Source organism: Delphinus delphis, chromosome 18 (genome assembly GCF_949987515.2).
Source record: "Delphinus delphis chromosome 18, mDelDel1.2, whole genome shotgun sequence".
Lineage (NCBI taxonomy): Eukaryota > Metazoa > Chordata > Mammalia > Artiodactyla > Delphinidae > Delphinus > Delphinus delphis.
Window position 1 is genome coordinate 20,678,893 of NC_082700.1, and position 22,973 is coordinate 20,701,865.

The 22,973-nt window shown below is 36.8% G+C and overlaps 1 protein-coding gene across 4 annotated transcripts in view; it reads left to right on the plus strand.

Moving 5' to 3' along the window:
* ZC3H13 (zinc finger CCCH-type containing 13) overlaps positions 1–22,973 on the plus strand; it is a 93,454-nt gene that overhangs the window by 59,616 nt on the left and 10,865 nt on the right. Inside the window, exons 10-18 of one of the 4 annotated variants that reach the window (XM_069540027.1) lie at positions 2,311–2,502; positions 6,514–6,597; positions 6,936–7,479; positions 12,064–12,167; positions 12,514–13,695; positions 14,365–14,877; positions 17,124–17,273; positions 18,972–19,172; positions 22,384–22,547. In XM_069540027.1, the coding sequence (XP_069396128.1) occupies positions 2,311–2,502; positions 6,514–6,597; positions 6,936–7,479; positions 12,064–12,167; positions 12,514–13,695; positions 14,365–14,877; positions 17,124–17,273; positions 18,972–19,172; positions 22,384–22,547 (3,134 nt within the window). Of the gene's footprint in view, positions 1–2,310; positions 2,503–6,513; positions 6,598–6,935; positions 7,480–12,063; positions 12,168–12,513; positions 13,696–14,364; positions 14,878–17,120; positions 17,274–18,971; positions 19,173–22,383; positions 22,548–22,973 lie in introns of all 4 variants that reach the window. The other 3 variants (XM_059996260.1, XM_059996261.1, XM_059996262.1) reach the window with 3 other exon arrangements.

Consider the following 22,973-nt stretch of genomic DNA (forward strand, 5'->3'; position numbering starts at 1 on the left):
GCTGGTGTACGGAAATGGTAATTAATATTTTTATACTAATCTTACATTGTGATGTTGCTGTATTTTCTTAGTAGATCTAATTAGATTCTCTTAAACATTTATGTATGGGAACAGACAGATTTGGCTCTTCCTTTCTGAGTATTATTTATTTGCTGTCAAGTAACCTGCTGAGCTGCTGTTTCAATGAACTGTTTACTACAAGTGATATAATGGGCTTCTTTGCTTTGTTTCAGATTTTAAAGGATTATTGCTGGCATTTCACCATTAAGCATGGTGTTTGTAAATTTTTAGCAGATGCATTTTATTGTGTTAAGGATGTCTCCTAATTTCCAAACTTAGCTGACAGCTTCTATCATGACTGTTTTTCTGTATCTTGAGAGCATATAGTCAGTCTCTTTTACCTTGTTACTTATGTTAATGTATTTTTTAAAATTTAGAACTATTCTTGCATTTCTAAGATAAATACACATTTCATTTTTTAAAAAAGTTCTAAAATAGGTGTGTTAAAATTTAATTTTGAATTAAGTATCTTTGTTTTTAATTGAGATTGGCATATAATCAGTGGTATGATGGTAAACATTTAACAACTTACTCATCAGGCAAAACGCCCTGGCTTGTAGCTAATGCCAATTTCCATGGTATAAATTACTCCTGCCATAGCAGATTTTGAGCTACTAACGTCACTCAGTGTGGACATGGGAAGAGGTGCACACAGTTGGCTCTTCGGAGCCAGTGTTAACCAGTTCCACCATACCACTGCATAGCTCTTGTTTTTTATATTGTCTTTGTTTGGTTTGGTGATCAGAGTTATAGTAGCCATATAAAATGTGTTGGAAGTGTTGCTTCTTTTTTTCTCTTCTTTGGAACAATTTATGTATAAATAATTAGTTATCTTTTTTTATATATATAAATTTATTTTTGGCTGCGTTGCGTCTTTGTTGCTGCATGTGGGCTTTTCTCTAGTTGCAGCGAGCAGGGGCTACTCTGTTGCGGTGCGCAGGCTTCTCCTTGTGGTGGCTTCCCTTGTTGTGGAGCACGGGCTCTAGGCGCGCGGGCTTCAGTAGTATGGCTCGCGGGCTTTAGAGCGCAGGTTCAGTAGTTATGGCGCATGGGCTTAGTTGCTCTGCAGCATGTGGGATCTTCCGAGACCAGGGCTCGAACCCATGTCCCCTGCATTGGCAGGTGGACTCTCAACCACTGCGCCATCAGGGAAGCCCTACCACTTTTTTTTTAACCACATTTTTTTCCCATTCATCTGTCATTGGGCATTTAGGTTGCTTCCATGTCTTGGCTATTGTAAATAATGCTGCAGTGAACATGGGAGTAAAGATATCTCTTTCAGATCCTGATTTCAGTTCCTCTGTCTCTATACCCAGAAGTGGAATTGCTGGATCATATAGTAGTTCTGTAATTTTTTGAGGAACCTCCATACTATTTTCCACAGTGTGTGTGTATCCTTGTATTACCATCGCCACAATCAAGATACTCAGCTGTATCATCACAAGACTCCCTGTGTTACCTCTTTATAGCCACACTCAGATCCCCTCCCCTATCCTTGACCACTGGCAACCACTAACATGTCCATCATTTTATAATTGTTATTTCACAAATGTTACATAAATGGAATCCTGCTGTCTGTGTGCTGTTGAGATTGGCTTTTTCACTCAGCACAGTTTCCTTGAGGTTCATCCAAGGAAACTGTTGTTGTGTGTATCAACAGTTTGCTCCTTGTTGTAATATTCCATGATCCGGATGTACCACAGTTTGTTTAGCCTTCACCCACTGAAAGACATTTGGGTACTTTGCAGTTTGGGGCTATAACTACTGTGAACATTCATTTCCCAATTTTTTAATGAAAAATTTCAGGTACCACCTACTGTCAACAAAGTACCTTGGTTCTGTATTGGAATGTTTTCACTATAAACTGTAGTCAATGCAATATATCCATATCCTGAATTATTTTTATGATATTTCTGTGATTTAGATATGAATTAATAGATTTTAGTTTTTGTTTCATTGTTATTTGGCTTAATTGAAATGAGTCTCTTTGCTTTATGATTCCATTATATGTCCTTTTTCATAGGTAGGGAAAACTGGTACTTAGCTTACCCAAGTCAGTCATTAGACACCTTGGGTGTTCTGATCCAACATTTAATATCCTTTTTGACAATGAATACCACACTTTGAAATATAAAAAAACCCACCAAAACCCCACATATCTTTATATGTTTTGGGGAGGAAAGATTGTGACTGACAACTTGTTGAATAAAGTGTACTTGTTAAATATTTGTGTGAATATCCTTTGTTTAGGAAGTCGAGGCACAAGAGGTTCTCAAATTGATAGTCACAGTAGTACTAGCAACTATCATGACAGCTGGGAAACTCGAAGTAGCTATCCTGAAAGAGACAGATATCCTGAAAGAGACAACAGAGATCAAGCAAGAGATTCTTCCTTTGAGAGAAGACATGGAGACAGAGACCGTCGTGACAACAGAGAGAGAGGTTTGTTAAATGAAATATTATTAAATAGTGACCGACATTGATTGGGAGAATTGTTTTTTTTCCAACCATTTTCAGTTTACTTTTTAACATAAAATACCTTTTAAGACTTTTGCTTGTTGACACATTTTAAATTATTATACTTATTCATATAATCTTCCATTTTTACTTAGTTTAGGAGAGATTATGTAAATAGCTAGCTACCAGTACCTACTTGGTAACAGAGCAGGTGCTGAATTAGTAGGTACTTGCATACTGCAAGAGTTAAGGTGCCTTGCTGTATGTCTCTTACCTTAACCAAACAGCTCACAACGTTTTAAAGAATATAGATGCTTGGGTGACGTTTCAGGTATTTCTGATTCAGGAGGTAAAGTTTCTCATCTGAGTATCCTGGCCACTCACTCACTAGCTGTGATACACAGTCTTGTAAGGACTGCCAGGGAGAAACAAGAAAAAACTGATAAAGATAGTGCTGGGGGTTGTTTAGAGAAATGTTTTATTCATGTTCCTTCCTGAGAATATGTAATACTTGGTTTAAATTTAAATTCTTGTATATTTTAAGCTAAAAGTGTTCTGTTACTACTAGATGATCTCTTAAATCAGTTTTTTTTTAAATAAATTTATTTATTTTTGGCTACGTTGGGTCTTATTGCTACGCGCAGGCTTTCTCTAGTTGTGGCAGGCGGGGACTACTCTTCATTGCAGTGCGGTGGCTTCTTATTGCGGTGGCTTCTCTTGTTGCGGAGCATGGGCTCTAGGCACATGGGCTTCAGTAGTTGCGGCACGTGGGCTCAGTTGTTGTGGCTCGCGGGCTCCAGAGCGCAGGCTCAGTAATTGTGGCGCACGGGCTTAGTTGTTCCGTGGCATGTGGGATCTTCCCAGACCAGGGATTGAACCCATGTCTCCTGCATTGGCATGCGAATTCTTAACCACTGTGCCACCAGGGAAGTCCCTTAAATCAGTTTTGAAGCAAGATACTAGAAGGCATTTAAGAAGGGTTATAAGTACTTTCTTTAACAAGCTTTTATTCTGTACAGATTAGGGCCTTTAAACATTTATGACCTTATGAAGGTCTTACTAACCTTGCCTGCTTACTAAAGTAAGGTTTGCTGTAATGCTGAGGTTAATATAGTACAAGACTTGATGGAGTAGGGAATTGAGTATTGATGCTTCACAGTGGGCTGAATTAAATCAAATATTCTTTATAATATTAAGTCAGAGAATGTATATTTTAAATCCTTTATCTTTCAGTATCCGTGAGTTTATGTATGATAAGAGAATCTATGTTTCATATTTTAGGAGATTTGGGCTAAGAGAAGGGTAGTAATTTTTCCAGTGTTAGAGAAATAAGTTCTAAAGCTAAAAGTCGAACTCAGGTCTTCTGACTATAAGTCTTATTCCCTTTTTATTTTATTTTACTGTAACTACTTCAATAAATATCAGTTGTATGATTGAAAGAGAAATATATTTTTGATAATGATATATTCTACAAATGTTTATTGAGTACCCATGCACTTTGCTAGGTTTTTGGAGTACAACACTTGTGCTTATAGAACTTTATAAAGGGGACGATATCCCCCCTGAAAAAAGAAAAGTGATTGTTGGGTGCTGTCAAGGAAACATACAAGGGATCCAGATAGAAATAAAGGATGAGAGGGACCTACTTTATTCAGATAGTGTGCTTATGAAAAATTTGCGATGACATTTATGCAGAGGCATAAATGCAAGGGAAGAAGCTAGCATTGCAGGTATTGGAGGGTAAAAACATTCCATGCAGAGGAAAGAATGTGTGCCGATTCCGAGACAGGAAATAGCTTAGTATGTCCTAGAGTTTGAAATAAGATCATTGTGACTAGAATGTGGTGAGCAAGGGAGATAGATAAAGGTTGAAGGTAGAGATGTGTTCAGGACCTTGTTCTGTGCTCAGGAATTTAAATCTTCCCGTTAGTTCTTCACAGCCTAATTAGGGTACGAATAGACAGTTAAATATGATAAATACTACTACTATATAAAGTTCTGTGAGAAGACAAAGATGCAGACAGAATACTGAGGCAGTCTCTAAAAGCTTCCTAAAGAAGAGACACCTGAATTAGGGCCTGAAAGATAAATAGGAGTTGGCTAGAAGGAATCATGGAAGAAACAGTGCAGGGAGAGGGTGCAGCATGTGCAGACACACAGGACTAAAAGAAACATATGCTTTGGCGTAGTAAAGAGTTATGAGGTTGGAGTAGAGGTGTGCTGTAATCGGTAGGGAAGGAAAGAAGCTAGGAAGAAGGATGGGGGGGTGTGTGGTGAGAGACTGTAGACCACGTTGTAAATGGCCTAGTAAGTCAGGCTAAAAATTTTGGATTTATTTGCCTTTTTCATTGCCTAGGAGATAAGTGCTTTTAAGCAGTTTTTTTGTTTGTTTGTTTAGCAGCTGGAAAAAAATATAGAGTTTTCCTCAGAAAAAGAAAAAAGGTATTAAGGAGTCTGGCAAAAGACGGAAGACAAGGATACCAACCAGTTAGACCATTGATAACATGGGCATCTAAGAAGAGCTGATCCAAGTCTAAGTTAACTATTAATTGTAGGGATTGAGAGAGGAAATAGAATAAAGAAATATTTTGAGAGTGAAATTGATGGTACTCGAATATCATGGTACTTGGAAAAGTCAGAGGTTTCCAGCTTTCATGATTGGGTATCATTCATTAAAATAAGGAAATACTTGAAGAGAAGTATGCTTTTGAAGAACACATTTTTGGGGAAAGATAGGGAAGATGGTTGAGATGTGTTAAAGTGGTGTTCCTTTCCATTTTCTCTGAAGTAAGTAACCTTGTCATTGTGGTTGGGAAAATAGACTTTTTATTTGTCAAAAAAAGCTTGCCTGAGTAAAGGAGTCTGTTCCCTAACATTGCTATAATCAGGAATTTCAAGTATGAATTGCTGTAAGTTGCAGTATTGAATTTGTTTGAGGTTGTTTTCTAATCATTGTGACATGAGTATGATCCCCAAACCAAGAATTCAGACAGTCTAAGACATGAGTGTACACCCTTCCAGGAATCTAGAGTGCAGTACAATAGAACCATTTTAAATTTAAACTGGTTTCAGCAAAAGTAAAAAAGAATTTAAGAAAATTGACTTCTAGTCCGGATGTTCCAAGTATCTACCATCTCTGTGACTTTGACAAATCAACTTCTGACCATAAATTCTAAGAAGAAAAGGGGTAGAGGGGCTGGACAAGGTTTAGCTTTGTTTTGTTTTAGCTTTAAAATTCTGTGAATTTTCATATCTTGATCTAATAAATATGGATAATTCTTAAATTTTTCATCTGTGATAAGAAAGGAAATTCAAATTATTAGATTGAACCCTTCACTAAAAATATCCTAAAATTATTCTGCTTAATAAGTTGATGTCAGAGATTGCACTTACAAACCTGTTGGCCATATTGTAGTATGCCTTTTATGACTAACTAGTAAACAGTACTGTGTAGTGTGAAAATAGAGATATCGCAGTAGCCTAGATCATAGCACAGTGACCTACTTTCAAAAACGGCTATCTGTGTGGAAGAGTTCATGCCATTTTCTTAGACATCTTTTGATCCCAGACTAATTTCTTGCTCAACTGGGCATACTGGGTAGCATGCATTCAGTTTGTGTTTATATGATTCATGTATTAAAAAATATATATATATATAAATGTGATGGGGTTATCATTTAACATTTTAAGAAAACAGCTCTTCATCTGAGTAATCAGTTATATGATTAAATAAAATTTTTAGTCGATTAGTAGTTATTAATTATAAATATATATCACTAATATGAAACACTTTTTACATTTGATTATTTCAAGATTGCTAAGCATCAGTACCCTTAATATTCTAGTTTATGATAAATTGATGTTGCAGCAACAAATATTGACAGATGTTTTGTTCTACTATATTTTTCCTCACATAATAGCTGCACTTTGATGTGTATATATTTCGGCCTGAAATTAGAGGTGTGACTTACGAGGGAAATTTTTTTTTTCCTTCAGCTCTTATCTTCTTCACCTCCTGCTGCCCCTATCCTTTGCCACCAGTGTTCTCAGGTCCTGCTGGGGGGACAGAGAAGATCAGAGGTGAAGGGTAGAGATGGCAGAAAGTGGGGTTGGAGCAGTGGGCTGGAGGTAGGGTAGGGAGCATGCAGAGAAGGATCCAAGGTGGATCAGTGGGAGGCGGGAGGGGGGTTATGGGGAGCAGAAAACATGGTAGTTAGAGGGCAAATAAAAATTACCTTTAAGAAAAAGAAATGTTTTTAAACATCTAGTGGTGATTATTTGGATGATTAAATTAAAAGTAAATACAGTACCTGATTTATATTTGTTGCCGGTGTGACCCTATACACAGATAAAATGTAAGATTTGCCATACTGTCATCTGTGAAATTAATCACTGACAAAACTTGGTTTTCATTGTAGATCAAAGACCAAGCTCACCAATTCGACATCAGGGAAGGAATGACGAGATTGAGCGTGATGAAAGAAGAGAGGAACGAAGAGTAGACAGAACGGATGATAGAAGAGACGAAAGGCCCAGGGAAAGAGATCGGGAAAGAGAGCGGGAGCGGGAGAGAGAGAGGGAACGGGAGAGGGATCGGGAGAGAGAGAAAGAAAGAGAACTAGAAAGAGAGCGCGCTAGGGAACGGGAGAGGGAGAGAGAGAGGGAGAAAGAGAGAGACCGGGAAAGAGAGAGAGATCGGGACCACGATAGAGAGAGGGAAAGAGAGAGGGAGCGAGACAGGGAAAAAGAGCGGGAGCGGGAGAGAGAAGAAAGGGAGCGGGAGAGAGAGCGGGAGAGGGAGAGAGAGCGAGAGCGAGAAAGAGCGAGAGAAAGGGAGAAAGAGCGAGAACGCCAGAGGGAGTGGGAAGACAAAGACAAAGGACGAGAGGACCGCAGAGAAAAGCGGGAAGATATCCGAGAAGACAGGAATCCAAGAGATGGGCACGAGGAGAGAAAATCAAAGTAAGTGATTGTGAACCAGTTTTTTACATGTCAGTGAGGAATTCAGAAAGTTCCATTTAATGCTTCTCGGGGGCCCCTAATATCCTCTTAATTCTTTTTCCTCTCCACATTTTCCTGTATTTTAGTTTTATTATATGTATTTGGTGTTCAACATCTTTTGAATTGTCTAGGAAAAAACAGTTTTCTCATTCTACTATTTCTGTATCCAAGAGATATAGTTAATAATTCTTGTTTACTGTTTGATTACAGCCATTTAAAAAAAATTAAGTTATTTATTTTTGGCTGGCTTGGGTCTTTGTTGCTGTGCGCGGGTTTTCTCTAGTTGTGGTGCGTGGGGGCTACTCTTAGTTGTGGTGTGCGGGCTTCTCATTGCAGTGGCTTCTCTTGTTGCGGCTCATGGGCTCTAGGTGCGTGGGCTTCAGTAGTTGTGGTGCACGGGCTTATTTGCTCCGCGGCATGTGGAATCTTCCCGGACCAGGGCTCGAACCCGTGTCCCCTGCATTGGCGGGCAGACTCTTAACCACTGTGCCACCAGAGAAGCCCAATTACAGCCATTTTTGATGGTACATTGGTTTATTTGACTGCTACAGACTTGTTTTTAACAGGAATCCAACCTGAAAGTGGTAGCATCAGTGGGTTTATGTCCCATCATATCCACTTTATAAGTAGTTAATGGAGTTGGCTTGTCACCAAGACATAATGCTTGTGCTATTCCTGATAATCCTTTATGAGTTCTGTGTACGTATAAGTCTAGAGTCACTACCCCCAGGCTGCAGAAGCATTTACAGTGTCTTAGAACAGAGGAAATTCTGGAACCACTGCATGGCTAGAAGGAGATGAGAGATAGAGAGGTATCCTCTCTTGGGTTGTGGAGTTATAGTAGATTATTGGAATAAAAAGATGTGTTCTTATTATCTTATATATCTGAGGGCATCTTCTCTCTTCTTTCTTTTCTCTCTCTGTTTTTCTTTTTTTTTTAATATCAGTAAGAATTTATTTGCTCTGGTATCTGGGAAGTCCAGGGTTAGTTTTTGTTTTGATGTGACTATATCCAGATTCTCAAACAAACATAGAGTGGTGTATCTCCACTGTTCTTTTTCTGTATTAGTTTTAGACTCAGAAGGCTTTTACCGAAATGATGGCTAGGATGACCCCAGGGTTATACCTATCAGCTCAGTAGCCCTCTCTGTGCTGGGGCTCTCATCAGTAGAGGAGTTAGATAAGAGAGCTAAGCCAATCACAATAGCCATGAGAAATCTGGATTCTGGTCAATTTTGAGGTTTTATAGACATAAAACCAAACGTATCAAAATTGTTTTTTTTTTCCAAATACCAACTAGAATAGAGGGTATATTTAAGTTTGTTAAGACAAACTGGAAATAATTTATATATCCTCAATTTCTTTGCCTCTACCTCTACCTTATTTGCCTCATGGTGAATACACTCTCTGCTTTAAGCTTTTTTCATCATTGCTCTTATGGATTTTGGTTATAAACAAACAACGTAGCACAGAAATGGAGGCTTCTTCCATTAGGTCTTGCCTTCCCTTCAGTCTGCAGCCAAGGTTTTCTGTAGTTCGCTCTCTCGCTTCCCTCTCGCCACATTAAAAAAAAAATCTCACATTAACATAAAATTGATAATACCTTTCACACATGCAGGCACACAGTACATTATTATTTCTCTTCTCTCCTCTGACCTCTTTAACTCTCTATCTTCTAAGATTAAAATTCTGAAATCTTTGCTATTTATTTATTATTATTTAATCCTATGCTTTGATTATATTTTACATGCTTCTGATCTCAGCTTACAGTAGCCAAAATTTCTTCTAGTTTTTCGTGGCTAGACATTCCAAGCATTGACAAGGGCCCCAGAAATTTAGGAGTCAACAGCTCTATAAAATAACTAGTTATATGAGGTTAACATCGTGATGTTTTCATCAATTATATTGTCATCTCAGTAGCTGAATTTATCCAGCACTTTCGTTTTTAACCATGGTTATGAGGAAGGTTTGTTGAATTGCCGTAGTATTTATTTTACTCTAATTTTGTTTCTGTAGATACTTCCTTGAAATTAAATTTCGTTTTTTTGCATGTTTTATATTTTCTTATGTTATCAATTAACCTCTTGCTGTGTATCAAACCACATGAGAAGTTAGAAGTTTAAAACAACCACCATGTATTTGGTCATGATTCTGTGGGTTAGCAATTTTGTCTCGGCTCAGCAGAGTGGCTCTTCTCCTGGTCTTACTTGGGATCACTCATGCTTCTCCAGTCATTCTGGCAGTTCAGCTGAGTCTGAGTGACCCACGTGGCCTCACTCACATTTCTGGCAGTTGGTGCTGGCTGTTGCTTAGGGCATCTTATTTTCTCTTCCATATGACCTCTCATCCTCCAGTAGTCTAAACTCTACTTTTGCATATGATAGTAGAAACATACCAAGAAGGCAAAAGCAGAAGCTGCAAGGCCTCTTGAGTCCTAAATGTCCAAACTTAAACTGTCATTTTCACCACATCTTCCTGTCATAGTAAGTCACTGGGCCAGCCCAGATCCAAAGAATGGGGACAGAGACTGCCTAATGATGGCAGGAGCTTTTGATAAGGAATTGCACAAGCTTGGGCCTGTGAGTTGTCATACTACATCTGGGGTCTCCTTTTCCACCTGGTTACTCATCTATATGAGTGAGCTGTCAAGGAGAAAATGTGCTCATGTGCTGCAGTGTTTCTCAACTTTTAGCCATAGTATTTACAAACATTGCTGGCTTAAAAAAAAAAAGAGTGGTCAAAATTTAACAAAAATATAGGAAAACACTAGAATAACTTAAGTATCCAGAGATATAAATCACTAGTCATTTGAAGTTTAACTGAAGAACAAGAAATATAGTGAACATATGAATTATTTTATTAATTTGTCACCAAGCAGATGATATAGTTCTAAGAGATGAGAAGAAACCGATTTTTACAGTGTACCCACAACATGACTGGCACTGGGTTTATGACATAACGAACTTATTCCTCATTGCAATTTTATGAGATGGACCCCCATTTTTTCAGCTATTTTCAGATGAGAAAGCTAAGAATGACCTCAAGGAATTTACCTAAGGTTGCATAATAAGTAACATGACTAGAAGTTGAACTCAAGTCTTTTTTGACTCCAAAGCCAATACTAGATTTTCTCATTTGACTTCCCAACATAAGGTATTTCTATACCATAAAAAGGTAAAACTAATGAATAATTTTCAGTAGAGGGTACATTGATTGCTCTGCTATATGTTACCACTTCGTAGTAGTTAAATCTGGTGAATTTCAGTGAGTTATTCTACATCTACATGAAAAAGATAAGAGGTGGTGCCATGTATTTGAAGTCCACGGTTGTAAGTCTTAACAAATGAAGAATTTTATCAAACATGCCGAATGCCCTTTGTATGATATAGATAGCTCTGAGAGTATTGGGTTTGTTTTTTTTGGTTTTAATTGTGTTCTCTTTATTTTTTGCCAGTGTTAACCTTTATTTATTTTTAGTTTTTATTAGAGTATAGTTGATTTACAATGTTCTGTTAGTTTCAGGTGTACAGCAAAGTGAGTTGGTTATACATATACATACATCCACTCTTTTTTTTTTAAGATTCTTTACCCATATAGGTCATTACAGAGTACTGAGTAGAGTTCCCTGTGCTGTACAGCGGATTCTTCTTAGTTGTCTATTTTATATATAGTAGTGTGTATGTCTCAATCCCAGTCTCCCAATTTATCCCTCCCCACCCTTATCCCCTGGTAACCATAAGTTTGTTTTCTACAAACTCTCGTTTTGTGAATAAGTTCATTTGAGTGTTATCTTTACTTAGATTGCTAATTGTGATGGGACATTTAAAGTTCTGGATGAAGCAGGAATACACTATTTTTTGAGACCTAAAATTCATAATTTATTGATTATTGGATATTCATTCATTTATATAATAGAAAATTACCATAGAATTTCCATCACTACCATTTTCTCATTCTATTTTTTTTCTGTTTCTTTCTTGCCATACTCTGTCACTCTTTTTTTTTTTTTCTTTTTTGCGGTACGCGGGCCTCTCACTGCTGCGGCCTCTCCCGTTGCGGAGCACAGGCTCTGGACGCGCAGGCCCAGCGGCCATGGCTCACGGGCCTAGCCGCTCCGTGGCATGTGGGATCTTCCCGGACCGGGGCTCGAACCCATGTCCCCTGCATCAGCAGTCGGACTCTCAACCACTGCGCCACCAGGGAAGCCCTCTTTTTTTTTTTAACATCTTTATTGGAGTATAATTGCTTTACAATGTTGTGTTAGTTTCTGCTGTACCACAAAGTGAATCAGCTATATGTATACATGTATCCCCATATCCCCTCCCTCTTGCGCCTCCCTCCCACCCTCCCTATCCCAGCCCTCTAGGTGGTCACAAAGCAGTGAGCTGATCTCCCTGTGCTATGCAGCTGCTTCCCACTAGCTTCTGATAGTATTATAATCCTACAATTATACATTCTAGTTACAGCAAAAACTAATAGTAAAAATGTAGTAAAGAAATCTTTTTCATCCCCTGGAATTTTATAAATTACATTTGTCCAATTTAGGAAGCGCTATAGAAATGAAGGGAGTCCTAGCCCTCGTCAGTCACCTAAGCGCCGGCGAGAACATTCTCCTGACAGTGACACCTACAACAGTGGAGATGATAAAAGTAAGCAGGATCTGTTTGCCACATTTCTATAGTCATATTCATTTGTAACCACGAGACCATTCTTTCACATCAATACGAAATGATGAATTGAGATTTAAAATGTTTTCTTGCTCTACTGCCTTTGAATATCTCCCATTGTGACTAAAGTATGTGTTAGAAATAGTCCTTCTACCGTAATGGCACTGTCATTTCCTACTAGTTGTAGTAAAGCCATAGTTTTATTTTTACTGAAGTTGTTATTTTTAAACTTTTAAAATGAAAAGGGAGAAATTGGTTTATTATTTATAGGTAGCATGCAATATTGTTAACATGGTGAAAGTGTGATTACTTTTATCTTTTTGTATAGATGAAAAACACAGACTCTTGAGCCAGGTTGTTCGACCTCAAGAATCTCGTTCTCTTAGTCCATCCCACCTTACAGAAGACAGGCAGGGTAGGTGGAAAGAGGAAGATCGTAAACCAGAAAGAAAAGAAAGTTCAAGGCGCTATGAAGAGCAGGAGTTCAAAGAGAAAGTTTCTTCTGTAGATAAGCAGAGAGAACAGACAGAAATCATGGAGAGCTCAAGAACTCGTTCACAAGACATGATAGGACACCACCCATGTGAAGATCGAGACACATCTGATCGAGCTCATGATGAAAATAAGAAAAAAGCAAAAATTCAAAAGAAACCTATTAAGAAAAAGAAAGACGATGATGTTGGAATGGACAGGGGTAACACAGAGACAACGTCTGACGATGGTCAAGTATTTTCACCAAAAAAAGGACAGAAGAAGAAAACCGTTGAAAAAAAGCGTAAAAGGTCCAAAGGTGATTCTGACATTTCTGATGAAGAAGCAGTCCAGCAGAGTAAGAAGAAGAGAGGCCCACGGACTCCCCCTATCACAGCCAAGGAGGAATTGGTTGAAATGCACAATAATAAGGATGGCACTATGGAGGATCCTCAGAAGAAAGAAGATACAGCGTTCAGTGACTGGTCTGATGAGGACGTGCCTGACCGTGCAGAGGTGACAGAAGCAGAGCACGCTGCCACAGCTGCTACTCCTGGAAGGACTCCTTCCCCGTCTTCTCTTCCTCCTCCTCCTCCTCCTCTTGCCATGACGACGACTCCTGCTGCCACCACCTTCAACACGTTGACCGCCACCATTTCCACCTCTTCCACCCCAGCCAACACCACCAACACTTTTACCAGTGAAGACTCACATAGAAAATGCCATAGAACACGAGTGGAAAAGGTAGAGGCACCTCATGTTACTATAGAAGATGCACCACATCGCAAGCCAGTGGATCAAAAGAGGAGTAGCAGCCTTGGCAGCAATCGGAGTAATCGTAGTCATACATCTGGCCGTCTCCGCTCCCCGTCCAATGATTCTGCACATCGAAGTGGGGATGACCAAAGTGGTCGAAAGAGAGTACTGCATAGTGGCTCAAGAGACAGAGAAAAAACAAAAAGTCTAGAAATCACAGGAGAGAGAAAATCTAGGATTGATCAGCTAAAGCGTGGAGAACCCAGTCGAAGTACTTCTTCAGGTAATGAAAATGAAGTATAATCTAACCACTGTTTCCTATGTTAGTATATTTGTATATTTTGTACAGTTTTTTGCTTTGTTCAAATCATAATTTTAAAGTAAATGCTAAATTGGTTACTTTATATGCTGCCTTAAATTTCAAGGAACCTAAAAGCTTAACCATCCCGCCAAAATGTTACCTGTTATCACATTACTAGCAGCATTATAGTAGAGGTACATTCAATGAAGTCAGTTTAATATCAGGATTTTAGTAGTATATCTTGGTGGAAACACTTACGTATTCAAGTCCTCTATTGATGCCTAAAATTTTAACCTTCTGCCTCTTCTTCCTGCAACCAATACTTTCTCTTTTGACCACAGAAAATAAGGTAGGGGGATAGGAAGAGGTCAGATAATGAAATGATCATTTCTTTTACTGCTTAAACAGTTTATGTATTTATTTCTTTGAAGATATTTTGTGGTTATAGTGGAAATAAACAAGGAAACATGCTTTTTACATATTTTAATTAACACTTTGAAAGATGGAATTTTTCATTAAGATGGGTCCTTTGGATAATTTAAAATAAATACAGAAATAGATAAATTGTCAGTTTTAAAGGGCCTTAAAATGAAGCCTTTTATTTCCATTTTATCACGTGTTAACTCTTTGTATATGGTGTATTTATTTTAGATCGCCAGGATTCAAGAAGCCATAGTTCAAGAAGAAGTTCTCCTGAGTCAGATCGACAGGTCCATTCAAGATCAGGGTCGTTTGATAGCAGAGATAGGCTTCAAGATCGTGATCGTTACGAGCATGAGAGAGAGCGGGAGAGAGAGAGGAGAGATACACGGCAGAGAGACTGGGAGCGAGATGCCGATAAAGATTGGCCCCGGAACAGGGACCGAGATCGACTACGGGAACGGGAGAGAGAACGAGACAAAAGGAGAGACTTGGACAGGGAAAGGGAGAGATTAATCTCTGATTCTATGGAAAGGGACAGGGACAGAGACAGAACTTTTGAGAGTCCTCAAATAGAGTCTGTAAAACGCAGTGAAGCAAAACTGGAGAGTGAACATGAGAGAGACCTAGAAGGCACTTTCCGGGACTCTTTAGCTTTGGATAAAGAAAGAATGGATAAAGATCTAGGATCTCTGCAGGGATTTGAAGATACAAATAAAGCTGAGAGAACAGAGAGTATGGAAGGTGAGTGTCACGCCTTTTTGTCGGTTTCAATGCTCCATTCCTTTTCAGATTTCATAGCAAACAAATATTTCCTTTTGAAAGGTCATCTGATACACATATTGACTCCATTGTTTTAGGGAAAATAGAGTTTATAAGGAAAAGCCTTATAATACTTAAAAAATGTGTTCCACTCATTAGTACTATCAAGGTAGACTTGGTTCAAATAAGCCTAAATGAAATAAATGATTACAGTCGTCCCTCAGTCCCTCAGTATCTGCAGGAATGGGTTCCAGAGCCCTCCACAGATAGTAAAATCTGGGCATGCTCAGGTCCCTTATTAAAATGACTTCCCGCTCCTAGAATGAGGGACCCTGAGAAGGCCACATCCACCCTTTTGCCCACTCAGAGCCAACCTCAGCTATGGACATCCACTCTCCAATCCTTCACCCCTGATAATGCTATACAAGCTGGCTTAATGCCTCTGCACTCTGAATGAGCTTCCTTCTCTAGGCTTCTCCGTACCCATTGCCTGATAGACCTTTTCCCTTTTATCTTCTCTTATTCAAACTGCAAGTCCCAGTTTATGCATTATTTCCTCTACGAAGCCTTCTCTGCTAAAGGTGCTTTACTCTTTCAAATCGCCGTAGCACCTTGTTTATACATCTTTAATAGCATCCCTGTGCCATATTATAATTATTTTTCCATAGTTTTCTCACCACTATACTGTACTCCTTTGTTAGGCACCATAGCTTTTCATTTCTTTATCATCAAGACTCTAGTAAGGACACAATAAATGGCTGATGAATGAAAATATGTTCTGCTGTGCATACGTGTTCTGCATCTTATTCTTTGGTGAATTATAGCCCAGGTTAACAATAGTAATGGCCCCCCTGAAAATTCTTCTGGAAGTTCTGCCTCCACTACACCATTGTTCTGACATAACCTCTCTACTTCAAGCCCCCAAGAAACTTCTGGGATACTTAGTACATAAGCAGTAATATTTTATATTCTTTTTATTTGTTGTATTGTAGCACTAGTCCCAGAATAAAGTTCACATTCTTTTAAAACTATAAACATCCTTACATCTTTTGGTTATTTGGTTAGATATATTCCAATACACCAACTGTTAACATATTTTTTCTACTTGACAAAAACATTTCTGCCTCAGTGGTCTTCACATTTTTATCTCAAATTTGAATTTTAATGGCATCAATTTGTGACCCATAGTACTATTAGAGGTACAACCTTGGGGTATAATTGAATATAATTTTAACCAATCATTGTAATATCTCTCTTGTGATAGGAGTTCTTGCCCTTCATCCCTAAAATATACCATTCATTGGTTGTGATCACAGATAACATAGCATAGAAATTTAGAGGTGAATTACCTATTGTGAAATGCAAAATTTTATCCAGTTAAAGTAGGACAATGAGTTTGATAAAGCTTGAAAAGTTAAAAATCCTATTATTTGCATTTATGTTTAGATGTATATCTGTGTAATGAAGTTATTAAAATTGTTTACTTTAGAAGTGAACGGTGGGGGTATGAGGAGATTACTACAGAACTTAATAGAGTAGAAAATTAGTAGAATGACTAGAAACATCTCATAGTTTATTATATTTTATTTGCTGTAAGTTTTATAAAGCATGCTGTTGCATTTTGAAAACTAATGTTGTAAACTCAGTAAAGTGTATGGATAACACCTGATTAGAAATATTAAGTGTACTGTATAGTTTTATGATAATTCAAGTTCACAACTAAGTCACCAGGAGACAAAGCTTTAGCCTAGGTAGTTGAGAAAAGTTGGTAAATAAAGAAATGGAAGGTACGCTAGTGGTTAAAGTTTCAAATAAATTTTACTAATTAGTTTGCAAGTTCCTTAAAATTAATGAATTTATTTTGATAAAGAAATTAATGCATCCTTTTGAAATTAGATTTCTCTGGACTTAAAGTTTTATTATAAAAAATTAACAACATAATATCAACATTAACATGTTAGTGGTAGATTTTCTCATATTTTAATTGTAATCTTATAACTTATTTTGATATTGCTGTCCATATTGTGTTCTTGGCATTAAAACTAAATTTAATTTTTAAGTTTTCTTCTGGAGGTATCAAGTGTTTTAAATAATTAAATATAGTTTTCAAATAAAAAAATGCTTTTCAACTTTTCTTAGTGTGCACAGCCTCTCCTCTTTGTTTTCACTTAGATAACCCTTTCCCTTAACACTCTCTTTGGCATGAAATTAATTTTTCTGTTTAGCAGGAGATGACGAATCCAAGTTAGATGATGTGCATTCGTTAGGATCTGGTGCTGGAGAAGGATATGAGCCAATTAGTGATGATGAACTAGATGAAATTCTGGCAGGTGATGCTGAAAAGAGGGAGGACCAACAGGATGAGGAGAAGATGCCAGGTAATCATTTGCAGAGGTGGTTGAATGTAAGAAATATTTAATTATGGTATAGTGATATTCTTTGTTCCCTTTCATGATGTAAGAATTGATAAAATGCAGTTAGAATTTTCCCATTTTAATTAAATGTTTTAATTAACATAGAAGTGCCAATAAAATGAAAATTATAGTTAATATGCTCTGCTCATTTTTAAGTAGACATTGTCTATAAATTGGAAAGGGCATTATTTAAAATAGCACAATTGTAAGATTTCCTATCAAACAGTGATTGTCTAGCAGTGTTCTAGATGGTAGGTGTATGGTACAGAGCTTCACAACTGTGCTGCCACAAACCAACTTTTGAAATGACCATTCAGAAATTTCCAAAGGTCGAGGTTATATTTGAACACTGTTTATATACTTCTCTCTCTCAATTTTCTAAATTCAGTAATCATTTCCATTTATAGTACTTTATTCATTGCCAGAACTTCCTCCAGTGACTGTACCATGAAGCAGCTACCTTCAGTGTTCTTGTTGAATCATCCCAATTAGTCTAATTGTTACTAACAATTTTTTTTATATCATAGGGTCTTTGCTTTGTTTGGGTATACAGAATATTAAATTCTTATTTTGACTTAATTTGCTCTTACATTTTACAGTTTTTTCTAATGTATAATATATATATGAGTGTTATCTTTATTATTATCAGCTATTAGATATTTCTGAATAGAACATTATTTTGTTAATTTCCTAAACTCTGACTTATCAGTGGATAGATTATTCTCAATTTTAATCTTAGCCACTGCCTGATTCTTAAATTTATTTCATAATGAATCATTTGTTTTTAAAAGGTAAACTGTGTCTGTGCTTTCATGCACACATGCAAACTAAATACACTCCTGGATTTACTTAATTAACCCTTGAAATGACTGGTACCAAGCTTCAAAATGTCAGACCTAATATAGTGAAATGATGGAGTTCTTTCATTGAGGATCTCTCAAGCAATTTAAATGCATTATTTGTAGGAATGGGTTTGCTTAGGTGTTTGTTTGTTTGCCTTTTTTTTTTGGTTTTGGGGTTTTTTATTGAAGTATAATTGACATACATTAGTTTCAGGTACACAACGTAATGATTTGATATTTGTATACATTGCAACATGATCACCACATTAAGTCTAGTTACCATCTGTCACCATGCAAAGTTACAAAGTTTTTTTTCTTGTGATGAGAACTTTTCAGATATACTTTCTAGCAACTTTTAATGTTGAAATACAATATTATTGACTATAGTTACCATGCTATACATTACATCCCCATGATTTATTTATAATTGCAAGTTTGTACCACTTGATACCCTTGACACATTTTGTCTAAACTTTACATTCCTTCCCCTCTGGAAGCCACCGATCTCTGTATCTATGAGTTTGGTTTTCTTTTTGTTTGATTCTTTTCATTTTAGATTCCACATATAAATGAAATGGGGGGGGTGGAGGCACTCGCCTGTGACCTCTTCGCCTCTTTTCCTTTGGTGAGAAAGTTATTTGTAGAGGTCCTTAAGATTCTAAATTTTAGCTTATATAGAAAATCTTTTGTTTTAAGAATGTGCCTTTTTTGATTTATATTGTTATTTAATGCTTTCTGTGGCTTAGAATCTGTATTTCTCTATAGATAACGAGAATGTATTTCTTGGTATAATAAAATTCTGTTCTTTAACTTTTTGTAGATCCATTAGATGTGATAGATGTGGACTGGTCTGGTCTTATGCCAAAGCATCCAAAAGAACCACGAGAGCCTGGGGCTGCACTCTTAAAATTCACGCCTGGAGCCATTATGCTGAGAATTGGGATCTCTAAAAAGTTGGCTGGTTCTGAACTCTTTACTAAAGTCAAAGAAACATGTCAGAGACTTTTAGAAAAACCCAAAGGTAATTCCGTCCCACTTTGACTATATAATGTTTAATATAAACATTAAGGTGCCTTTGAAAAGGATTCTGTTCTCATGTAGCAGTTACAGTATAAGAACTTTTTCTGTTTTTGAGGACTCACTTATTTTCAGTATTTAATCCTCATGGTCAAAGTTTGTTTTAATTTATTTTGAGAAAAATTTAAGCCTACAGAAAAGTTGTAAACATAGCACAATGATCTTACTGTATCAAAGTTACTTTTTAACAGGTAAGTTCTAATGTCAAAGTGCTCAGTGGTTTACCCAGGGCTAAATGAAGTAGAGCCTGGGGAAGTGAACTAGATATTGTTCATATCTAAGCAAATTGGTTATCTTGGCAACCCTTTCCCCCCGGGAAATGGGGAATTCTACTCAAATGCAGATGTTTAGGTTGAGCCTTTAACAAAGTGGTTAAGAGCTTAGTCTCTGGGCCAGATGGCCTGGATTCCAACAGGCACACCACTTACTAGCTGTTATTTAATTTATGTGTTACTGTTATCATCTACAAGCTGGGAATAATTACACCACCAATCAGTTGTTCCATATGATCGTTAGGAGGAACAAATGAGTCGTTACAAGTAAAACACTTAGAATAGTTTCTGACATACAGTGATGCTCAGTAAATATGAGCTGCTGCTATTTAGTTTAAAACATTTTATCGCATTGATTTTAGACCTTACCGCTACAGCTTTTCATTATTCCAGAACACTTTTAGTTTATAGGGTCCTTGTTTTCTGTTTCTCTGGTACCTCGCTTATTATGTTTTGGCAGCTCATTAAGACTTTATTAATGGGGAGGAGGAGTGTAAAACAGGAGGAAAGGAGGTAAAAGGTGAAAGCACTAAGATTATTTAATGTTTTGTCACATTCATTAGAGTAAAAAAGTTTAGGAAAAAGAATTGAGCTTTTACTAAATTGAAAAAAATTGTTTTATGTGTTTCATGATCCATGTTCTTTCTTCGACTGTTAGCATAAGCAGTAAGACTCTTGATTTTAATATGGCTTAGTATACATAGAACGTATGTGTAAGAAACAAATTATAATGGTGAATATGTGTTAACCTGACAGATGACCAGTGTCTTGAGTTCTTGCCCCACTCTTTCTACTTTGATTGGTTCTGTGATCTTAAGTAACTCTTCTGGGCATAAAATGATGTAATGAAATCCCTAAGTTCTTATCCACATCTACAGCTATTTGCTCCTGTGTCTCTTGCTAATGGCATTTCAAGTTAAAATCTATTGCGTAGTTAGCAAAATCAGACTATAGTTTGTCCCTGACTAATGATCACTTACTTTAAACAATGAAAACGTACACCGTAAAGAAGGATTTGATTGTCCTTACCAAGTAGTCCTATTTTTTGGTGGTATGATAGCTTTGTTAGAGAACTAATATATGATACTGAATATAAGTTCCCTAAGGAATAGGACTGTTTTGTTTACTGCTGTATTGTCTAGTGATCTATTCTTACTAATTATGCCATTGCCTTGAAAAGTACCTGACACATAGTAGGTATTCAATAAATATTTGTGAAATAACTGATTTTTTTCTAATCTATTCTGTTTCTGTGCCCCAGTGCTGAAGAAAGTATATCTCCACTCCCTATGTAATTTTTAAATTCTAAGGCTTAAAACAGAAAACTTGAATATGTACTGAAATTTAAATTGCTTTTGTCCAGGTTTTCTGATTATAGTATGATTAAGTTCTTTGAAGCTAAATTTTCCCAGTTATTTTAGTTCCTTTGGTTTACTTGTACTTATATACGTGTTTAATCTGTCTCGAGTTAATTTGGTGCTGGTCAGTTCAAAACCGGAAAAGACTAAGTTTAGCCATGTTATACGTTCTAGGGAGGTTTGCAAGTGTGTTTTATAGTCTACTGTTGTGAAAGCAGAAAAGATTTAAATAAAAAGTAATTTGTCCTAATGAGCAATTTTCAAGGAAGTGCATGGACTCAATGGAGATTTCTTTATTTGTATCTATAGTAGAATGGTGGTGAATGTTTGATGCTATTTTTTTTAATAGTCTGCATTATATGACTGTGTCATTGGTTGGCTCAAACATTGGTATGGCTGAATTACCTGAGGAACTGCCTTTTCCCCCAACGGGATACCCACTAAGGTATCCTAGTTCCAACTGTGGAGAGTCTGTAGGTCTGGTGGTAGAGCCCTGGCACTGTATTTTTAAAAACTGCTCAGATGATTCTGATAGACATCGAAGTTTGTGAACTATTTCTGAGTTTTTATTTACATTTATTTTTGCTTTTGTTATAAACCTATTCACTAGGTGTATAACTTACCAACTAGGTATATTACATGAGACAGGTTTCTTGTTAATTATCTAATCTATTTATGCTCTGCAGTTCAGGAAATGAAATATGTAATGCAATTTCATTAATTCTCAAATGTCTGTTTTGTTTTTACCTAGGTGTTATTTACTATTTCCCTTTGTGGGCTCTAGCAATAAACTGTTTGATCATGTTGCTATAGAAACACTACCTGATACCATTCATACTCTTGGCCAACTCCTGGAATGTTAACTTTGAAGTTACTACTCTTTCTGTTATTTATTTAGATTAATGACTGACCCTATTCTGTAAATTTTGATTTCTTGTCTATTTTTAACTCAATCTCTCTTTTTATTAAGTGTTTTCTCCCTACTGTGCATGTTATGACTTAAAACTAAGTGATTTTGATACATTGTCCCAGGTTTTTACTGTGACCAAATATTGGATAAAATTTGCAGATTATCTAACAAACAGCTAATCACTTTCCTAAGTTTTTTAGGGTTCACAGAATGTAGTCACATTACTACATTTGAATCTTGCCATAATAAAGTGCTGAATCTAGAACTTGTAGTTGATGGTACACAATATATTGAATTTGATTTTACTAATTCTTAACTTGAACTTTTTTCCCGTAGTAATCCGTGTCTAAATTCTGTCTCCCAGTTCTGCTTTTCTTATATCTTAAAGTGGCTATCAGAGTATTTATTTTTGTTTGAGCCTAGCACCAAAACTACATACTGGAGTTCTCTCACAGAGAACATATTGCCTTTATATGAAATAGTTTTCACCACTGTTGGTAACTTTGATAAAGTATAGATAAACTTAGTATAGATAGACTTTGTGGAATATTCATCTAAGCAGTTGATAACACTTCTATTTTCAGAAACCTTAATGTGTTTATTTTTTATTGAAAGACGCAGACAATCTTTTTGAACATGAATTGGGGGCTCTCAACATGGCTGCATTACTACGAAAAGAGGAAAGAGCAAGTCTTCTTAGTAATCTTGGACCATGCTGTAAAGCATTATGCTTCAGGCGGGATTCTGCAATCCGGAAGCAGCTTGTTAAAAATGAGAAGGTACTGTTGTTTCCTTAGAAGAATTGGAACATGTCTGTTGAGTAGTATGGATGACATATTCTTCATTTGATTGCTTTAAGGTGAAATTAAGGTCTCATGATCTGCTTTTATGAGTTTGGTTTCCCAGTCTTTTACACATGTAAAAGAAAGAATTTTATTAGAATTTATAGTACTTTTTATTTTACTTTAACAGTTTTGAATAACATTTGTTTTGAATAACATTGTTACTGGTAGTGGAAAAAAAATTTTTTTTTTAACATCTCTATTGGGGTATAATTACTTAACAATGGTGGGTTAGTTTCTCTTCATAACAAAGTGAATCAGTTGTACATATACATATGTTCCCATATCTCTTCCCTCTTGTGTCTCTCTCCCTCCCACCCTCCCTATCCCACCCCTCCAGGCGGTCACAAAGCACCGAGCTGA